This window comes from Parambassis ranga, chromosome 9 (assembly GCF_900634625.1).
Source record: "Parambassis ranga chromosome 9, fParRan2.1, whole genome shotgun sequence".
In the NCBI taxonomy this organism is placed as follows: domain Eukaryota; kingdom Metazoa; phylum Chordata; class Actinopteri; family Ambassidae; genus Parambassis; species Parambassis ranga.
In genome coordinates, this window is record NC_041030.1 from 8,593,728 (window position 1) to 8,614,771 (window position 21,044).

A 21,044-nucleotide genomic window follows, 5' to 3' on the forward strand; every position below is an offset into this window, starting at 1 on the left:
GAACCTTCAGGTAGGAGTTTATTTAACCGCAGCATTGTGTGTCTGTGACTTTTATAGACAGGTCTTTATCAGTGAGAGGGCAGGACTTGACTTTCATTTATTTAGTTCCATTTGAATGGCACATGTGTTGACAAAGGGAGATATAAATATTTAAACTTGACTCAGAGACAGATACTACTGTGTGTGCGCTTGACATCCTCCTATTGTACTTACATCCTATTATACACAGCAGGCCTATACACACACTGGTGACAATATTACTGATAAAGAATGCAAAGTTGTATTTAGTATTACAACCTTTATTTTTTTAATGGTTCACCACAGAAGGTGTAGAGGAGGTAACATATTCGTTGCCACCCACAGGTTAAGCACATGTTAGTATGTGACCTCATCAGCAGATGGCAGTATTGATATACAGAGCCATTAAAAAACTGACAAAAGCACAACACACAGCCCAATACAACCTCAACCAACAAAGAGTAACATTCTAGTAAATAAAAGAATCCCATTAAATAAAGTCAGCTCACTGTCCAATGATATTAGGGTTTCCAGTTGGAGGTGTACAGTGTTTTTAGAGGAGAGATAACGATCCACATGCTAATTGGAGGTGTTTTACATCTCAGCTGGGTGTGGGAGACCCATGGGTTCTTGTAATGAATATGTCTTAATTGTGGCAAGCTATTTGACATTTGAAAAGTCCGATGATCCCTCTCATTCTTGACACCCATTTGCATTTCCATCTTTAAGGTCAAATGGGTATGAATAATACATTACCGAGGTTCTTAAGCTCACAGCCAGCTCATACCTGTCTTCACAAAGGCACCAGCTGAGTCTTGCTAAGCTCAGTGAATGTTACCGAAACAATCAATTAATATCACTTTAGGTAACCGCAAGTGAAGCAAGCACAGCATCCTGTTATTAGCAGGAGAATATAAGGTCAAAGGCAGATATAGGATTAGCCTTTCCTTATTATGTGTCAGAGCTCATTGTGTGGATTTAGTCTTAATGATGTGGATATGTGTGTGTGTGTGTGTATGTTTGTGTGGTTGCGATTTTAGTGGCTTCTTAAATGACAGGTCTTGGAGCAATATTACGCATGCGAACTATCAAATGGTTAACCTGGAATAAATTCATGATCAAAGGGAGGCCCAAAAAAGAACCTTGGCAGGAGATTGGAAGAATTTAATGAGCAAAAATTAACATGCATTAAATCTGACCTCGTGCTTACATGGCAGATGTTGAGTGGAGCAGCATCCAGATACGTTATTAGAGATAAACAGTGGCACATTACATTCAGAGCAGAGCATGGGAAACTATTATTTCAAATTTTATATTTTGTTGTGAAGATCATGTTGTAACTTTCACAGAATTAGTAGAAATGCATTTATCAGCACATTTGAAGTCACACTTGTGGGCTGTTTCATTATGAGGGCGCTGTCTTAGGAGAATTGAACATCGTGGAGGATATGTGGCCTTGAGGAGACAGATTTGCTGGCTGTTTTGACAACTCATTACCTGTAATTTCACTGATGGATTGGTGAAGTGGCTGCGGGTAGGCAGACGCGTGGCACCGGAGACTGTGTGGTTTTTGCCTGGAATGATGTAAGATGGAATGGCTAACAAGCAAAGACTTATTATGGCTAATGATTGCTTAAAACAGAGCAGGGGAGACGTGACAGTTTGGGGCCTCTACCTGGTTGGGAGAAGGAAGAGGGGGCCAAAAACAGAAAGGCATCATCAGTCCACCTGTCTACTTACTGAAAGGGGGGTGATTTTGTTACACCGTCACAAACAATTAATAGTAATTGGATTTCACAGACACACACACGTCTCAAAATATTTATGTTGCATCTATATGCTTAAAGGCAGGAAACACACACTTCTGTTGGGCCTGCCTGTCTATATATTTATGCTATGTGATGAAGCTAATGCTCCAGCAGGTAAGATCTTGGTTAATTCTCCAAAAACAGTAGGTGGTGGTGGGTTATCAGTGGGCTCGTCCAGGCCAGTCCCCTTCTGCTCCGACATAATTGGTCTATCCCTGGCACTACTCCTCATCTCCAAAGCCACCAAAAACTGTAACCTACCTTGTGTATTTTTTCACTAATTGAAATGCCTAATGAGGTCCCCTGGGCTCCATCCCATTACCTCTGAGTTAATTAAAGCCCAAGCAGCGAGCCAAACGGTGAATAAAGATGCAGTAAAAGTGCAAAAGGAACAGGGAACCTGGGCAAGGCTCGGTGTGCTGGGATCGGGGCTGACCTGCTTTTTTGTCATTGTTTTGAGACGCTGAATTCCAAGAAGCAGCAGATGTCTATTATTTTTTTAGTTTGTGGTTATTTTGGGATTTTTTTCTGCTTCAGGTACTTATTTACTAGTGTGCTTAGCCTAATTCAGTGTTATTAAACACTAAAGTCAGTTTTAATGAAAATGAATATGTTCATCAAGACGTTCACTACCTTCGGCATAAAAATGACTTGTTTTGCAGCTGCAATGAAATTCTAACGTTCATTAAATATATATACGTTCTTAACTCCTACAGCGCTGTGGTCAGTGTTATGAGAACATGACATGACATGAAAAATGTGGAGTGAAAAGACAGACTGAGGCATTTCTTTTAAGAAACAATTTCAAATGTTTATTTAACATGTCAAAGAAGGGGCACACACTCGTGAATTTAAAAGGAGAAGGGTGGGGGCTGCAATTATTGGCCAGTACTAGGACTTAAAACTTCATACTAACATTAATCAGGATTTGGCTAAAAGAAAATGTGTTTTTGTTTCTTTTTGCTTTTATAAAGAAACTTTATGTACATTGGTTCTTTTATACAAGAGGTTCATTGGATAAATGCATCAAAAAAAAAGAAAAAAAAAGAAACCAGTTCTGCAGTAAACTTTACAAAAAATACATTTTTTTTTCATTGAGAGATGTAGAAAAGGAGGCGGTCAAATATTGACCAATAATATTTCTTCCTTTTCATTATTTAGAAAAAAAGTTGTTCTAATAACTATTTTTAAAGAAAAGCAATATACAGCAACAATAATTGGGAGAAATTTGCTTTTGAGGATTCATTCAGTCGGTTTGGTAACCAAGGAGAGGGGCTGTGACTGGAACAGGGCATGATGGGAGTGAAGGGCTGCCTGATGGAAGGGGGAAGGTGGGGAGAGCATGGAGGGGTGCAGAGAGGTGAAAGGGATTGGCCGGGTGAGGATGGGTGTGTTCGACTGGCTACCTGAATTACCAATAGGGATGGAGATGGTTGGTTGGGTGGTGGATGAGGAAGAGGAAGAAGAGGAGGAGGAGGAGGAAGATGTGGTTCCAGAAGCCTTCCTAGGTAGGGAGAAGTGGTGGTGCATGCGTCCCTCTGGTTTGGTGGTGAGCGATAATGGCTGGGCCTGTTCGGAGTGGGTGGCAGCAGGAGCAGCCGGGGACGCCAAAGCTGCAGAGGGAGTGGCTGGAGAGTCCAGCATGCTTCCATGAGACGATGCAGGGCTGTCACACATCTTTTCTGAAGGCAGGTACTGCACGCACTGCTTCTTACTCCTTATTGAGAAGTCTGGGAGGAGAAAAAAAAGAAGAAGAAGCTGAATTATGGATCCGCTGCTGGCTACAAATCTGGTTCATGTCCCTTAATGCTGCGGCTGACGGAAGTGAATGAGTGATTATTTAAACAATGAATATGATGTGACAGTTCTGTAGCATGACATTTTCAAAGACATTATGACAAAGAGAGTGAAACGGGATGTTCACAGTATAGTCAAATGGTGTGATTAAAAGAAGGAACTTGACACAAAATGTACATTAAAGTGTGCACTGGAGAGTGGAAAGCTCTCTGATTTTGGGCAGTTCACACTGGTCATGTTGCACAACAGCAGACATACCTGCCACTATTAGCACTGAACCTCATAAGCTGCTTGTTGAAGTATAAAAGCAGGGATAGAAGTTAGTAAGCGCTTGTGAACGACACAATTTGTATAAAATAAACAATACTAAAACAAAAAGATTCAATTTTGGGCTCCACGTGAAAAAAAGCCCAGGCTATTAGACTTTTGTCTTGTGCATTGTAAAGGAAAAACAAATAAAGACAGTCAGGAAGAATAGGCTTCTTACCCTCTGGTTTTGAGTCTTGAGTTTTGGTGTCTCTCTTCCTCTTTTTCCGCTTTCCCTGCACAGATAAAACAATGCTGTCAGAACAGTCATGCATTGTGAAAGTGAACCATCTCAACGGCTCGGTTCAAAAGTGTGGTTGCTATAATTATCTGATACAGTCATATCTGACTGAACCTAATGGGAAATAAGTTGTTTTTCTAACTTCCTCTCTTAGCTGAGCGTGAAAATGTGTAACTCACATAGTTGTCACGTGCTGACCATCCTGGATAGAGCTGAGAGTGCAGTTGCCTCTCTTTTCTGGCCAGCTCGTAGTATTTGGCTTGTTCCTCTCTAGACAGGGAATGCCACTGTTGGACAAAGACAGAACATCGTCAACGTCAAAGGACATGCACACACATGTATAGTTATAACCTCATGTGCATCTCTGTGTGTGCTACTTACCCGTCTTCCAAGGATCTGGTTGATAGCAGCGCTCTCTTTCAGAGTGCACTCTGCCACCACTTTGGCTCTCATCTCCTTCATATACAGCATGAAAGCATTCAGAGGCTTCTTGATGTGAGGCTTCTTGTCCTCTTCTTTCTTGGAAGGAACTGGGGATTTCCTGCTAATTCCAAACAATAACAAGGTGCTGTTAGCAACGCGTGAAAAGACTAAGAAGTACCGGGGAAATGCTGCATAGGTTTTCGTTCTTACGCGTGCATGGAGGGGCTGATGTCGCCGCTGGGCTCCTGCTTGATGGCGGGGGAGACGATGGCAGGATGAGGAATGCCAGTCTGATGGAGGCTGTGTGGAGGTGGAGTCACCATGTGAGGGGAGAAACGGCTGGACACCAGGCTGGGAGAATGAAAAGGAGGCAACATATTAACAGTTGTGTTAAACAGTGAACCTCTGTTAATGTGACAAGAAAAGCTAACTTGGCACATAAGTGCCTCGCCTTAGCCTGCAAGTGAAATTCACTGTGCCTCCTGCCTCTGTCTAGACTAAATTCATGCACACAATGAGTAACATGCTTGCTTTTTGTTCAAATAAAGACTTTTTCAAAAGGCCCTTTATTCACCAATGGTTGGAGAAAAGTGGAGTGTGTTGTTACTATGGTGACAGCATGGCCGTGACACCTGAAACCTCTTTCCGTACCACGTTCCAAACCATGGAGAGCGTTCTGACAGCCGTCCACACAGAACACCTTTACAAAATGTCTCTCTCAGTTTCCAATTGTTAATACAAAGGGGCATTGTAACGGACAAAGGGGAAAATTAAGCTCTATACTCCTCTATCGCACACACTCGAGTTAATGCTAGCTTCCTCTGTTTCTCTGTTCCTCTAAATTCCTCTGTTTTAAGTGTTTTAACATGTTACACAGATAAAATACGCAATATAAGCTTCGCCCTATAAAATGCTCATTATGGACCAGCCCTACATACAGAGACTGTTCTAATAGACTTTCACAAAACATGTTTGTAGTCTAAGTAACAAAAGACAAAACAAGAATGTTTCTTTTTTTTCTCTTTAATATACTTTAGGGGTCTTAATTTTTCCCTTAGAGATTAATCTATACCAGCTATCTTTGTAAACATCCTACTTATTCCCCATGAATAACTGTGATGGCATGCAACCAAGCACCATAATTCACTCCCATTAGTATTTATCTATATTGCTGCCATTAGATTACAATTTATTGAATTAGATTAACAAAAAATGTCAAAAAAACATTCAGTGTTTCTTGTTTCTCTTTCTTCTACACAAGATACCAATTGCCACATTTCACATTTTTGAGGGATAAAAGTGAATAAAAACTTCTGCGTAGTATCTTCTGCTTGTAGCAAGTTCATCTCAGGATGGAGCTACACATGCTATTGATCACAGAGACCCTTTTGAATATTTCATCTTCTACTAACACCGGAAGGCTCACTACAAATCTTTCCAATTTTGACACAGGGTCAGAGAGTTTAGTCTGATGGGACGTGTAGGTTCAGATGAGCTTTGATTTGTCCTAATCGATTCTCAGCCCTTTCATCTCTGCAGTGTGTGTGTGTGTGTTGTGAAGTGGCTCAGAACACCAGCCTGACCACAGAAGTTTAACTCTGAGAGAAAAGACAGGAAAGGAGTGCTGAATGCCAATAGTGCGTTGATGCTGCTTAAGAGGCTGGACCTGGTCTCTGATAGACCTCACATCCCTTTGTAGTCCTGACACCTCTGCATGTTCACAATCTGATGTTTTGTCCAAGTGGATGGATGTTATTCGATTTTGCTTTGTATCCCAAATTTTATGCAGCTGTCAGATATTAAACAACCTCCATTCAAAACAGCATTTAACAATGTGAACAATGGAAGCTTAAAAACGACACACCAGCCCATTTATTTTGTTTGCTGGTGAAGAAAGAAGGGGAAATGTGATTACGGCGTGTCATAGAAGCAGCAGATATTAGATGTCTCCCTTTGGGAAGGAGGGGGTGTTGCTGAACATGATCCACTCACCTGGACATGGATGCATTCATTGCTAGTGCTGGATAGGGGTGACGGAATCCCCCCGGAGGGATGGAGTACATGGGCTGGCCCTGCCTGGGAGACAGAGTGAGGGAGAGACGGAGTGAGCAAAAGCTCCAGTGTGAGGTGGATCAAACACAGCTGACAGCTAACCCACCAGCACTAATCCTCCACTCATCAACTCAAATCCCCTGCTTGTGGAACAGCTCCGTTGCAATTGATTATGAGACCCATAGCAAGACCCATAAATGTTTGTAAATTCCTCCTGGTAAATGTTTTCATTTATTATTTTTATGATACATGCACCTGCATTTATATGACAGGGCACAAACTGCTTTTAATAAAAAACAAATATTATTTATGCATTCCTTCATGCTCAACTAAACTTCATAAAAAACATATTGAGCTTTGAGGTTTGACTGTGATAATGTGCTACTGAGACAAAAAGACACCTAGATGAGCAGACAGCTCACAACAAATGAACTTACTGTGGCATGAACCAGCTCAGAGGGTGTGCAATCGAACCGACAGCACCAGGGGACAGCGGGTAGTACGGAGAGAGTTCTGATGGGTGAGGTGTCCGAGGAATACCTGTAGGCACCACAGAAGAAATTTTTAAATATAAATCAGTTCACATTAGAGTTCCTGACTCAGGACTTTTTTAAAATAGATCATTTTCGACAGTGACATAAATCAATGTCCATCCATCCAGCACTCTTTACCTGTCTTTGGGTCGAGGATCTCTGGGGAGAGGTGTGATGGCGGCGTGCCGGGGGAGAAGTGTTCATTGCTGTAGGTGATGAGGGGCGTCAGCGGGTGGACGTGGTGGGCATGCTGTACCACTGGGACTTTATTAGACTTAAAGAAAGACACAGAGAGTTCTTCAGTTAGGAGGAGAACAACAAGTGTCCGACACACAACATTCAAAACAGAGTACATGTGATCTATCTTTAAGGGAAAGGCAATTTATTTAATTTTGTACATGCAGGCCTTGATTCGTGCTGTCTTTTACATGTGTCAGAGCTAAAACAAACATCGTACTGTGCCATATCTATAAACTCTGCACATGATACTGTATACTGATGGGCAAAAGAAACACATGGAGTAAATAGGCCATCAATTGTGAACGCCCTCCATGGTAAACATAACAGTTTCTGCGTGTGACCAGCCCTGTGATGCAATCTGGAATCAAACCAGGCAGCGCTAAAAAGCATTGCTGACACATGCCAAGACCATTACGGCCATTTAGTTGAGGAGAGAACTGTTTGTTCAGTCCAACAAGAAAAACAACGGTGCCACCGAGCCCAAAGTCGCACCAGCAAACCACAAACAAACAAAATCAGGCTACGGTAAACTGAATACCCATAAACATGTGGAGACATCATCTCCCCTTCAGCCTCAGACGGCAACATGGGCGGATTACAAATGTTACTAATGTTAGAAAACCACTTTAAACTCTGTATAACTTAAGATGAGTGGTGATGAAACTTTTTTTACACCAACTTTTTTTGCGTGTCTTGTTTTTTTCCACAATGCTTCAATGAAACAGTTCATTTGACCTGACCAGCATCACGACCAGCTACTGGTGGGGGGATGATGAAGACAATAATAATAACCAGCGTCTCTACTTTCATTAGGCAGCACTCAGCCTAGCAGTCATTTCCCCTGACTGCCTGGCTGAATAGAGCACTTGTTGGCTCAACTTGTCACATGGGAGGGTCAAGGGGTGGGAGGGGAGAAAGGAGTCTTGTTCCTCCAGGCTAACCTTTCTTCAATATCCCTCCCCCACCCCCTTCTCAACCTCTGTCTCTCTCCAACGTGGTCTGCCGGGGAACAAGGTTTGTATTGAGACTTCTGTACACTCTCTTGCTTCACGCTGCTTAGAATTGTTCCAAATCTTTTTTTTTCCTGCTACTGCTTTTTTTAAAGGAAGGTCCAACCTTTTTCCTCCTTTTAAATCTTAAGCAAATTGGTTTCTCCCGTGTTTAAAGCACGCTTTGATTCTGGTAACGCCAGATGGAGTGAGGAAAATATTTACCGGTGTTAAACATGGCTATATTAAGATCACTTTGCTCAAGACTTTTTGTTTTTTTTGTTTTGTTTTTTTATCTCCAGACGCAGAGCATATAAGGTCAATGCAAACGACGATGTGCAGAGAACAAGCAACACAAAAAAGGCTTTGATAGAGGTTCATAGCAGAGATAGTGTTGGCTTACTGGGTTAAAATCCCAGGTCCCACACGTCATGTATATTTGAGATATGCTTTGTTGTTCTACTTCATGTACAATATGCCTGGATTTTCCCTATATTGTGAAGCTTGCTTGAGACCTCTAGACCCGTGTGCCAACACATTTTGGGAAGCAGTTCAGTGAGAATTTGAAATGATGCCTATTAATTATTCATATCTTGGAATACATGAATCGTGTGCTCTAAACATATTTCTAAGTTTGAAGGCACTAGTTTCAACTCCATGCTGCTTTTTTGAGTCCGGTAGTCTGGCAAAGGCTGTGCAGGTTCCACTATTCTGACCTGTATCCTGCTTGAAAAGAGTTTCCTCAAAAAATATGAATAAAATCACACATTATCTGATCAAATGAATCACACCAGCCTCATTTTTAAACTAATTAAACTCACTGAAAGTGTAAAATGTGGGTTTGTAAAATTAATGGCTCAGATATGACGTTAAACTAAACACTAATGCATCAATGCCTTCTTTGACTTGGTTTATATGTAGAGGTAATATTTGTCTGCCCTGCATGTCTGGCTACATGATCCACAAGCAAAGTGTAATAAGAAAACCACAAGGAACACGAGCCGTGTTTTAAATATAAACAACATCTACGTACGTGATAGAGCAGATACCAGATGGTATCAGTGCTGACAGACAAGAGACAAAAATCATGATCCTTACATAGATGGGTTTGTTGCAAACAGGTCTGCTCAGTAAAAACACTCCAAACTGGTCTCAGAGCAATTTGACATGGTAACAGGAAGGTTTAAAAGAGGAAAAAAAAACACACACAGCAGAAAGAAAGTTGCTGAGCCGGACCAGAGAAAAGATGTCTGTTTCTTAAGAGGGTTTGAAGCTAAAAAGGCCGAGGTGGCAGTACCTTGCCTGGCTGTCCAACTTGGAACGGTGCTAAGAAAAGCATAGTCCTTGGTCAAAGTGGGTGGAGGGGTGGATTTCATTCAAGCAAACATGTTTTTGGATCCTGCACATCTGAATTGAATTACTAGGCAAACAGCCGATGGGGAAGAGAGCTTAGAACAAACTGAATAACCCCACAGCTTTGTGTGTCTTTATGCTCGGCGATTCTGGGTGGGAGGCTCAGAGGCCTTTCAAAACTCCAGGAAAGACAGGGTGAAAAGAATGCCTGGCATGCTGAGAAATCCAAGCCTTGTTTGTCAACGCCAACAGGAAGCGGACGTGAGAGGGGACTGACCGTGTCATATGTCTTTAAAATCAACCAATCCAAACGTACGCCATTCATCACAGACAGCGTGCGCTTTACGTCTGGTCATTGCCTCTGAAAGGGTCAATGGCGTTATAATTCTAGGTTAGAATAATACAACGTGGAATGGCATCGGATTACTGGAGTGAATATCCTCAGTGGTCATTAAATAAATTCAGAGAGCTAGCAAAATCAGCACAGCTTACATAGACACAAACACAGGAAAATCTCATTGGGATCCAGAATGGTGATAAATATTTGTAAATTCACTACAGTAGCATTTATTTCTGGTATATCTGCCACTGATAAACAGTATCTGGTGTAGATATCCCTCATAAACTTCAATGCTAAATCAGAGTGAAATCAAAGCGCTTGTTCCTTATCACATTTCTGAGGAGGATCTTGTCTCTGCAGTGGCCCAGCAGGACTGCAGACTTTAGATCAGTATTCAGTTCAGTCTTCAGCAAAGCCTTTGATTTCGTGATGGATCCCGGTTGTTCACTGCCTAATGCAAAATGAGAAACTCTCACTGGACTCGCAGGCAAAGGTCTGTTGAAAGAATATGGGTCGAAAGCGAGTATATGTATCACTTTGAGAGAAAAAATGCATCGTTTAATATCTCTTCTGTAAGAGTTGTACAGCCCTGAAAGCCGAAGATTGCACCATACACATGCAGGGAGACAAAAGGCATGTCTGGAATGCTGCTCAAGACCTTGCCACTTCAATTCATTTAAACAATTCAGTGAGTAAGTGACTTATGACTTGCTGACAGAACCAGGTCCTTCTGTGCCTTAATTACTCTGGACGCTAATACAATATTGAAACAAAGAGGGTGAGTCTTGTGCCCCTGTCAAGTGTAGATCAGTTCATAATTTGAGCACTGAGTGGCGCGCCGTGATCCGATAAGTAACTGAGGGGGGAGACACTCCGGTCAGTTCTGCCTCATTAAGAAGTCACAGCTCCTCCTAATCTAGAGTAACAGTACTAGTCAGTGTAGTCTATAATGACACAGAGAATAGGCCTGATGGACAAATTACTGCAAGTGACTGAATGACCTCAGTGAGGGAAGTACGCAGCCTTGACATCATTATCAGCAGAGTGTTAATGACTGTGAATCAGTACATTGTGAAGATGAGAATAAGACCACTGCTGCCCCACCTTTCCTCTCTCCTCCTTCCCTCTCCTCTCCTCTCCTCTCCTCTCTGGTCCAGCTCGGTCACTGCTGATGGGCTAATAAGTTCCCCATACTGCATCACCTGGCCCTGCAGCGCCTTTTGATGTATAATTCATGAAGAGGCAGCCCTCTGACTACAGGAGCTGATAAGGGGGTTTTGGGGTACTGGGGGTCTGTGTGTGCATGTATACATACACAAGTGTGTGTATGCATGACCAGATATGTTCACAGAACGCATTGTTCCCCTTCCTACCAGTCCTCCCACCATCACTACCATTACTACCAAAAGCAATAGCAGCTGAATGCTAAACAAACCTGTCTGTTGAATAATTGAGGATCTCAGGCCAGAGCTGACTCAGATTAGCATACAGGCCTTATGGAACCAATCTGCACAGTGACACCACGGTCTTTCCCTGCACTGTTTTGTATCCACTACGGGCTCTGATTTCTGTTTTACATCATCTCTTTTTGTTCCACATTGCCAGAATTAACAGAAATGTCAAAGCAATTTCAGTTCACCAAAAATAATTGCAATGAACTCTGCAGGCGTAGGAAGGAATGTGAGATAACACAACATAATCTGCATATCAACATGTGGTGACTCGCGAGGGATGATTTATTAATCTGCAGAGGAGCTGACTGAGCAGAAACACACTGTCAGTAAACTAACATTATACACAGCTGACAGGTTAAATGTGAGATATACATGTGCCTGCAAGCAGGTCGCGGCATTTAATCCAAATCATGCCAGTCCATCTTCACAAATATGCAACCCTGTCAGATTTAACACACACTTGACTGTGGGAGAACATGTCTGCTGCAGGAGTCCCTGCTGGCGTCCCTCCTCAGGTCTCTCTCTCTGGCTCCTCTTGGCCCTGGGCAGTAATCCCTGGCCTCCTGTGTGTGCCCATCCGCTCCCCTTGCTCTCATTAGTGCAGTGTTGGGGCCTGGGGAGCCTGCAGGCCTGGGGAGCCAGCCTCCTGCTCCCCTCCCACTCTTCTTCTCTCTCCTCGGTTGGAGTAATGAGCACATAATCAGCCTGGCTCCCTGTCAGTACCAGCACACCAGAGGGGCATGTGGGCACCTGGCCCAGAGTGGGGGGTAAGGGCATGGTGGGGTGTTTCGCTCTCTATCCTCTGTGCCCAGGAAGTGCCCAGCGTCACAGCTTCCTACCCCCACACCTCATGACCTCTCTGGTCACAGGTCACCGGATAAAGCATGGCAACTTCCTCTTGGATGTTTAGTTTACATCATGAAATGCTTTCAATTAACTTCCTTGTCTTTTACACTGCTTTAGATGTGCTTGCAGTGCCCATTCATTTCAATTGTTCTGCTGCAATGATGTTTGCAACAACACTATGGAACCTATATAGGTGTGGGCCAGTGGGTGAGTACTTGTCCATGTATAAAAGAATTTAATAACCTTGCATGCATGCGGCAACACAACAAGGTTCCAAACTAAAGAGAGTGCATATGTAAGAAGGAGAAAAAGGTTCGATGCCTCACAGTCTCTGTCTTCTACATTTTTATCTTATCGTATTGTTACTCAAAGGCCAAACAACACAACAGAGAGCAGCATAAAAAGCAGCAGCAGCTACTGAAGTACGGCAAAGAAACCTCATTGTGTCTTTGAAATTCGGTTGTTTAAGTTTTCTCTTATTTCTGTTTCCCTGCAATGAGGATTCATGCATTTAATAACATCTGCATGTCTGAACCTCACAACAACAAAACTTCACACCTCAACTGCTTTGTCCAAAACTCGACAGGGTCACTGACAGGTCAGCATTTATTCTAATAAAATATTGTTGACTGTTTTCAATTGAGATGTAAGTCAGCACTGGATTCCCATGAGCAAACTCCATCCCCCTCACAATTTGCCATTGACTGCGCTCAATGAGGACTTTGTCGTGCGCACCACAGCCATTATAGGATCCAGCAAATCAACCACAAACTCAGCAAGCACGTCTAGCCAGGATATGTAAGGTCAAAGGGCCGAGTCACAACGACTCCTTTTACTTGGGTGTAGTGACAGTGGCTTTCTGCTTGGATTAAAATGACTTCCTGAAGCAGAAAACACCCTGATATAATCGTGCGGGTGAGATTCTAGATAGGTACTCCAGTCTCCATGTTATCTCATGTTTTCAATGCCAAACACACATCCCTCAGTGAAGCCACAAACCAAACAGGTCTGCTGAGGCCCTGCATTGTCTAACCGGAGTGAGACACCCATGATGACTAGTTCACACCTGTGCGGGAACGTTCAGGAATGGCAAGGAGGATGAAACTTTAACGAGATTTATGGTGAAGACTGTGTTGCTGTGTGGTGGCAGACAGACAGAGCTGAGGCAGCTGGCCTGCGGGTGCTGTAAGGTCTGTGGTGAGAAACTGTATGATGGGAACCAGAAGATTTACATGCACCCTATAATTTCATTATTGCAAATAACTACATTATAGTGATAGGTTGATTAAAGCATTTATATGGCTCGCAGTAAACGGATTCCCCCCAATAAGTTTACATGATTTGTCTGATAATTGGATTAATGTCCTGTAGTGTGTAGCCTGGAGGAAACAACTTATTAGTGGCACAAAATAAAGGAGGGTAAAGGGTGGTTAATGAATTTACTGGGCAGCCTAGTTCAGTGTCTTAATGTTCAAATGGTTTCTGTGGAGACTGAGGGTATTTTCTTCCCTCAAACAACCTCTTATTTATTCCATCTGACAGACACTGCATCATTCCCGACATCAGACTACTGTGTGTACACACGGAGTAATCTGACTTCTTATCTTGTCATAATCAAATGTTTGCTTTGTTGTGTGTACTTACTAAGTGCCCTGGTGTCGGAGAACGAGAGTCTTTTAGTCCTGCAGATCCGGGAACATCCAAAATAGGCCATTTCATCTGCAGGTACTGCAAAAAAAAGAAAAACAACTCAATACATTATAGGACAAATATGCAAAAACATAAAAGTTTTAACCAAATGCATTTAAATAAACAATAGTCATATGGAAAACAAATGGAAAAATTCTAACTTCTAAATCTCTCAGCCCATGTTTTTTTTTTCCTACAGCATGCTAAAGTGGTATGAATGGTGTCAAACCCGCAGAGAGTTCCAGCAAACACCTGTACACAGACTCACACTGCTGTTGGAGTCAGACAGTGAGTTCTGGCACAGGGGAGGGTAGGAAGAGCGATGTGAACACAGCGGACTGGTGGAGGACTGTGAAATTGCCGTTTGTCAAGGAAAAACAAGAGGCCAGCTGTGGGCGCCCATCGCTGAGCGGGTGGGAAGAGACAGCTGGAAGGAAGCCCCATCTACAGGCTCCAAGCTCGTTCCTGACAATCCGCCTCGATTCGTTTGCCCTTTTGACCGACGCTCGGCCCCTCCCACTTTTCAGCATCACTAATTTTATAGTTATCATAAAGGAATGTGTGTTTCCTTTTTTTCTTCTTCTTCTTTGGTCACTTGCCACAAAGATTTCTACCACTGATTGTCTAATTATCACTGCAAGCCATCCCTTTGCCACAAGTAAGAGGGCTGGGATTTACTGCTCCAAACAACAAGCTGAGCTTTTTTTTTTTTTGCTTTTTTTTCTGTCCTCCAGCGATGGAGATAACATGAAGCCAGAGCTCCAAGAGCGCAGCTCAACCATCTGGTTTATGAATCAGTTTAAATACCGGATACAGCAGCTTGTCATGCATGTGGATTTTCTCTCTGGTACAATTTCAAATGAATTAAAAGGGGTTTTTTTATATTACAGGTACCACAAAGGTACATGTTGTGCAGGCACATAAATGTATCATTTTTTAAAGTTGCCTTTGGGGCAGAGCAGTGTATATATTTCTACATCTATAAATGTAGTCAGAGCTGATTTCACAATCTCCCTATGCATCCACTGTTTGCATTCTTTAATGCATGCTGTCATTATTATTTACTTAACATTGCACATATGAATTCCTATGCACAAACAGTTTTATGTCCACCCAGTGCAAACATCTGGCGAACAGAAAGGACAATAAAAAGTTTTCCATACTAAAAAAAAAAAACAAATGATGGACCAATATATGCAAAGCTTTGTCTACTTTTCAGAAGCTGGTGCAGGATAAATGATGACAAACAAGCAAACTGGAGGAGTCGTGCATTCAGGTTTTGATTTTTAAAACTACATTCATCACTCAGGTTTTGTAAGGAGGAAGGAAGCTTGGATGACTGTGGGTTAAAAATGGAAAAGACATTATAGCAGGAGGGGGGAAAGGGGGAGGAGGGGGAGAAAAAAAAAACATTTTCAGGAATGAGTTTGTCGGAGCAGGCAGAGGGTATTGTTTCCTGACAGCTGGGGTCCAACAGAGCACCGAGGCAGGGGGAAGGGGGACCCTTTTTCCTTCGAAAAGAGGGGAAATTCTTGGAGTTGACATCAGCCCTCTTCATTTTCACTATACTGCTCAAGGCTGAATCGCAGGTTCCAACTAATGGGCCCAAGTCCATACAACTGTCAGGAGGCAGTTGCTTTTAGATGCTGCTAGCTCCCTATTGAAACTTTACTCTGCTGTGTGCATGGTGCCTAATGAATGGTGCTCTCTGGAGAGAAAATCCAAAACAATGCAGTTTTCTCTGTCTAATCTATGTCAATCATGAGTCCTTCCACAAATGAAACAAGCGCTATTGTGAGCGTTTGGTCTAGCCCGGCCGTGCCCACCCCTGCTCTCCCACCCAATCCATCCCTTTTTTGACAGCTTCTGCCAGGACTGAGGAACATGCCCCAAGGCACTTTTTTTTTTTGAGCACCTACTTTTCTTTTAATTGCCAGTGTGCCCTATGTAGCAACTGTTCACACACTCCCCGAAACATCCAGCCAGGTAATGCCTGCCGCACACTGTCACATTAGTCCACACTGGAGCGACACACAGCTCAGGAACACATAAGAACAGGAGAGAGGGAGGGTGTTTGGGTTTATGAGTTGTTTCAGGAAACAAAAGGCGATGAATTGTGGGCCGTGCTGCTCAGCAAAAACTTTCTCAGTGTTACAGTCACACAAAAAAAAAAGTTAGGAGAGTGGAATCTGAATCAGAGCCAGCTTTTAAAATAAATGATTCAAATAGTTATACCGGAGCTTAAATGCTATGAGATGTTTGTGTAAGACTGAAACAAGAGATAAACTAATTACAAAACATTTAGTAATTCCTTACACATGCCCTTATTTTATTAGAAACAAATACAAACATATGGCCGGGGCTCATTGCAATGTCTGTTTCAACATGGGAGCTGGAGGCTTTGGTAAATACACTCGGACAGAGTACTGAAAGAAGTGTGCATCTAAAGTGAAGTTTAGCTGATCCATTTTCGTAGCTCTCTAATTGTCTTCCAGCCTTCCCTGCTGCCTCCAAGACTCAGAATAGACATCAGTAGAATGTGCTACTTTTACAGGACCCAGATGCGACAAAGGTGGCAGTGATGCCACTGAAATTTTCCAAAAAGCTACACTGGAGCCCTTTGGTTTTTTGAACTGAGAGAATACAACATATGCTCTGGGGCATGTGGCCTGCCAGAGTTGGGTTCTAATTGTTACATTGCTCTCGCAGAGCAGAGGAAAACACAGCCAAGAGTCTTTGTCATCTCTGAAGTGTGGAGTGCCATACTGCAGGCCAACATCAGAGCATGGAGAAGAGACAGATGTCTGGACATTTGCTGTCAAACTAAGTCAGACACTCTGCCAAATTGACAGAGAAATATTCCAAACTTTGTTAGAAACTATCTGTCAACTGCACTGAAGTTAAACTGATTGATAGATTATATAAATGTATATATATATATATATATATATACATATGACTGTAAAGAAAAGATAATATGCCTCTATTATTAAACTGATTGTATGGTATTGCATGATATGCTGAATTGGATTAGCTCAATCAACCAGGAACAAACAAGACATAAAGGAGTGAATATGCATGAGGTGGCAGCTCAGACGAGGCCCAGCGCTTGTGAAATGGCTTCGCCCAACTTGCAGTGAATAGCGCAGCAGCAGGAATGCCTCCATGGATCGGCCCAGCAGATAATGTCAATCACCTACTGAGTGGAGAACCCCTCCTCATTGTTTTCTTTTACCCCCCAACCGAAAACAAATGGGCCACACAGCTTGCTGTTTGGCTGAGGTGTTAATTACCGTCCCCGGCCCATATGAACAGCAACCTCAGACAATAAGCCCATCAGGCCCCCTACACAACTGTCCCTCCCTGGTTTGCTCTGCTGACATCACCTGCTTATGCGAGGGCCATTGACACCTTCAATCTGATCTATGCATGAAACACAATTAAAAGCTTACAAGACAAAGGCAAAGTGATAAGAAGACCCCGCCTTGACTCACAGTTTGCATTGAGCTTCATTGTTTGCAGACATTAGAAACAATTACAGTGACAATTCTTAAGCAAACCTCGGCAGCGATTGTGCTAATGAGTGCGTAATTGATGGGGAAACGAGAAGCAGCTCTCGGCTGGTCAGACCTGCAAAGCATGATTGGGTCACTGCAGCTTTTTATTTATTTGTTTGTTTGTTTGTTGATGTTTTTTTCAAATGGAGATCATGTCCTATTATCCAGTGCACTGTGAGGCAAGTATACAAGTCAAGGGGAAAGTTATCATTTAAAGGCCCACACGTCTTCATTCAAACTAGACATGGATATTTATTTTTAACATTTTATTAAAGCAGAACTGCTTTTAGATGTGATATGAAAAATAAGATACCCATGAAAAAAATGTGCTCATTTTTCAGTTTATCACTTGACATTCTGGTTTTATTATATTAACCCTGAGAAGCCTGTGGAGATATCTGCAGTGGAGATAGCACGCTGCTAATGGCTACCACATTTGAAGTGTCCATTAGCCCATAGAGAAATGAAGTTAAGTGACTATGACAGGGGCACTCCCTCAGTTTGCCGGGCTTCTATTGTGACCTGGTTGGTCATCCCGCACTCTTATTCACAGCCAGCAAGAAAAACTGGGTCAAAGGTCAGACATCCAGAGTGCTGCGGTTTCTATGGTGACGTGGCCTATTAAGGCCAGGCTCATTGGCCTCTTAACATGCTCTTGTACACAAAAGAACTATTAGTGCAAAGAGGGAGAGAGGGGAGTGAATAGGGGAGGCAGCGCAGGGGAGGTCTTAAACGACACAGCGTCAAGATTTTTCCAAGATGGTTCAACGCAATGCCTGCAGCTAAATCCACACCTAAATGCAGCACACAGTGTAGTTTCCTGTGAGGACACTAGCATCTACTGTGTGTCTGGTTATGTATTATTCCAACATGAGAAAAAAAAACATTTCTGTTGATTGTTGTGGTGACAGTGTTCCTGGAAGCAGGTTTAAAATCCTAAATGAGTGATAGTGTCATATGACTAACTCATGTATATTCTGTAGCTACAAGGCCAAACTGGCCAGCAACCCGGGTTTATTTGAAAAGTCCTTGGAGTGAATTTACTGCTGCTTCAGTAATAAAACAGCATTAACAGAATACAAGGCCAAAATAAACCCCCCTAAAAACCGTCTTTAACATTCTATCCCAGTGAGTGAGCTGCCACTTCAGCAGGCGTTTGCATTTTTGCAACTCAAGCAATTATTTGTTTTAGAGTTTGTTTTCTTTTTCTTCCTCTGGCATGACATGGTCCTGAGTTATTGCTTCCTGCATCTAGAGTGTCACTGTGAACGTCCAAATGAAGCTGCCATTGTTCTTGAGTCTGTCTCTGTGACTTTAGTCAGATACTTAAAGGAAAGTGAGGTTACAGTTAGGAATAAGTGAGTAATTTTGCTACAGAGTACAACAGCAGGTCACATAAAACTCACTGTATAATTAGACACAGCAGAAAATAATTATGCATCTGGTAAGAGCAAGGCCATCTCATAAAGACAGAGAGCAGGGTGCGAAGCTATTCAAGTCAATTACGTGAAGTCAGTTATGTGGTTTCCCATACCTGGGAGATCTGCTTTCAATTGTCGCAAACTGCTCCCCCTCTAATGTCAGCGCGATCTGATGTCAAGACAGGCTACACCTCAAATGTCGAAAAACGTCATCCTATCCCACGTCCTGTGGCATTGTTTGTCCAGTTGCACAGGAACACAACTTTTTATTGTTTGGGGAGTAGCCTCGTTTCATCAAAATTCACAGCTGTAAACGTCTGTATAATTAAGTCCAGAGCATGAGGTGGTTACCAGCAGTTGGCTGGATGTTTACTGTAAAGCTCGACTTAGAAAAAAACTCTAGGTGTGTGTGTGTGTGTGTGTGTCAAGTCTACGCCAATGACACACAAGTGAGACCTGAATTTCTCATTTATGACCAAACACAAATTGACTCGAGACAGCATGGGTTACCAATATAATGCAGTGTTTTCTTGCCAAGGCATTTAGGAGGCAATAATACGTCCAGCATGCACCCCCCCTAATGCTGAACAGGGTAAATACCACAGCGCGGTAATCACTCCAAATGCACAGCGAAATCATAAAAATAATCTTTTTTTCTCTTCTCTTTCCAGATAAATATTTACCTCCACCCTCTAAGAGTAAATTTGAGCATGTGTGCTAAAAATGTGTCATTTTTTTGACGGGGCACAGTATGTGATTGTTTCTCTTCTTTTTTTTTAGCTTTCCTTGGCTCCTTTTTTTAAACTTCCTAAGAGTAGCTGACAGAAGCAGGAGAGGCAATGAAGCATCTTGAAGAGGAAAAAGTCAGTTCTGAAAAACTGAGGTGGGCATAAGTGGGTGTAGTGGAGAAGGCGAGAGGGAGAGAGAGAGAGAGAGAGGGAAAAAAAGAGCCTAAATTAAACACATTTGTTTCTGCTCTCACATACCACAAGTCTTATGAAAACAGAGGGCTGATTGTGTTCACTCTGCAAGTCCACCCCCCTCCCTTCCCCCTCTGTCTCTTCACCACCACCCAACACCACCACCCAGCTCCACTCCCCCAACCCCCTGTCCTGAGCAGCAGCAGCAGCAGCAGTGGCGGCGGCGCGGCAGAACCCCCCACCCACCTCCCTCTCTCTCTCTCTCACACACACACAGCTGCCTGCAGATGCCTCCATGTTTGCTGAGCGCAAAGGCGCAAATCTCCAGGCCCCGCAGACTTCTGGGCCCTGCCTCATCTCAGTTTTTACTACCTGACATCCCTATCACCCCACTGTTAAACCCCACTCACTCCACTGTACACGTCCACTCCAGCTCTGTCCTACTACAACACAAACACACACAGGTGTGTTTCAACAGTTGCACCTAGAGAGCGACTCCTGGAAATTTAACACAAATACATAAAAAAACAACACATATTTTTCTTCTCTGCCTTGTTTTGTACATGTTAGCACCCTGGATTACACAAACAAAAACTAATTTGCCACACAAAACACTGTAGGTTACACATGATTGAATTACTATTACTACAGAAAATATTTACAAAAGCAGCCTCAAATCTACAATGTGTGACACAGCACAAAATTACCATGACATTCCTGAGGATTAGTTATGCGTATTGTCAGCAGACTGCTGGGAGGTCTGGAGGGATGCCAGCACATTTTTACACCTGAAACATTTGTAAAAGTCATTTCCTCGCAATCTTAGAGGCTTCGTTTTCATCATGCAGTGCACAGCGATATATATTGAGTGCTAAATCATGAACTAGTCATAGGCTCAGCTATAAATTCAATTCACATGCAGGGCTCTGAAACTGTTGTAAAGAGTAAATTTTTCAGTCTCATTCAATGACTTCAGGGTTGGAGTGATAGAGAGGCTACGGAGAAATCACAAGGCCGGATGAGGTTGGGTCATGAGGTCTTCTTCCTATTTGAGCTT

At 42.7% G+C, this 21,044-nt stretch overlaps 1 protein-coding gene across 4 annotated transcripts in view; it reads right to left on the reverse strand.

The window, feature by feature from the left end:
- Positions 1–2,664: 2,664 nt before the first annotated feature.
- tcf7l1b (transcription factor 7 like 1b) overlaps positions 2,665–21,044 on the reverse strand; it is a 29,584-nt gene continuing 11,204 nt past the window's right edge. For 2 of the 4 annotated variants that reach the window (XM_028413367.1, XM_028413365.1), the window contains exons 4-12: positions 14,045–14,128; positions 7,317–7,452; positions 7,083–7,185; positions 6,586–6,669; positions 4,804–4,944; positions 4,552–4,711; positions 4,350–4,457; positions 4,111–4,165; positions 2,665–3,556 (exon numbers count right to left, since the gene is read on the reverse strand). In XM_028413367.1, coding sequence (XP_028269168.1) covers positions 3,069–3,556; positions 4,111–4,165; positions 4,350–4,457; positions 4,552–4,711; positions 4,804–4,944; positions 6,586–6,669; positions 7,083–7,185; positions 7,317–7,452; positions 14,045–14,128 — 1,359 coding nt within the window. In that variant the 3' untranslated portion in view covers positions 2,665–3,068. Of the gene's footprint in view, positions 3,557–4,110; positions 4,166–4,349; positions 4,458–4,551; positions 4,715–4,803; positions 4,945–6,585; positions 6,670–7,082; positions 7,186–7,316; positions 7,453–14,044; positions 14,129–21,044 lie in introns of all 4 variants that reach the window. The other 2 variants (XM_028413366.1, XM_028413364.1) reach the window with 1 other exon arrangement.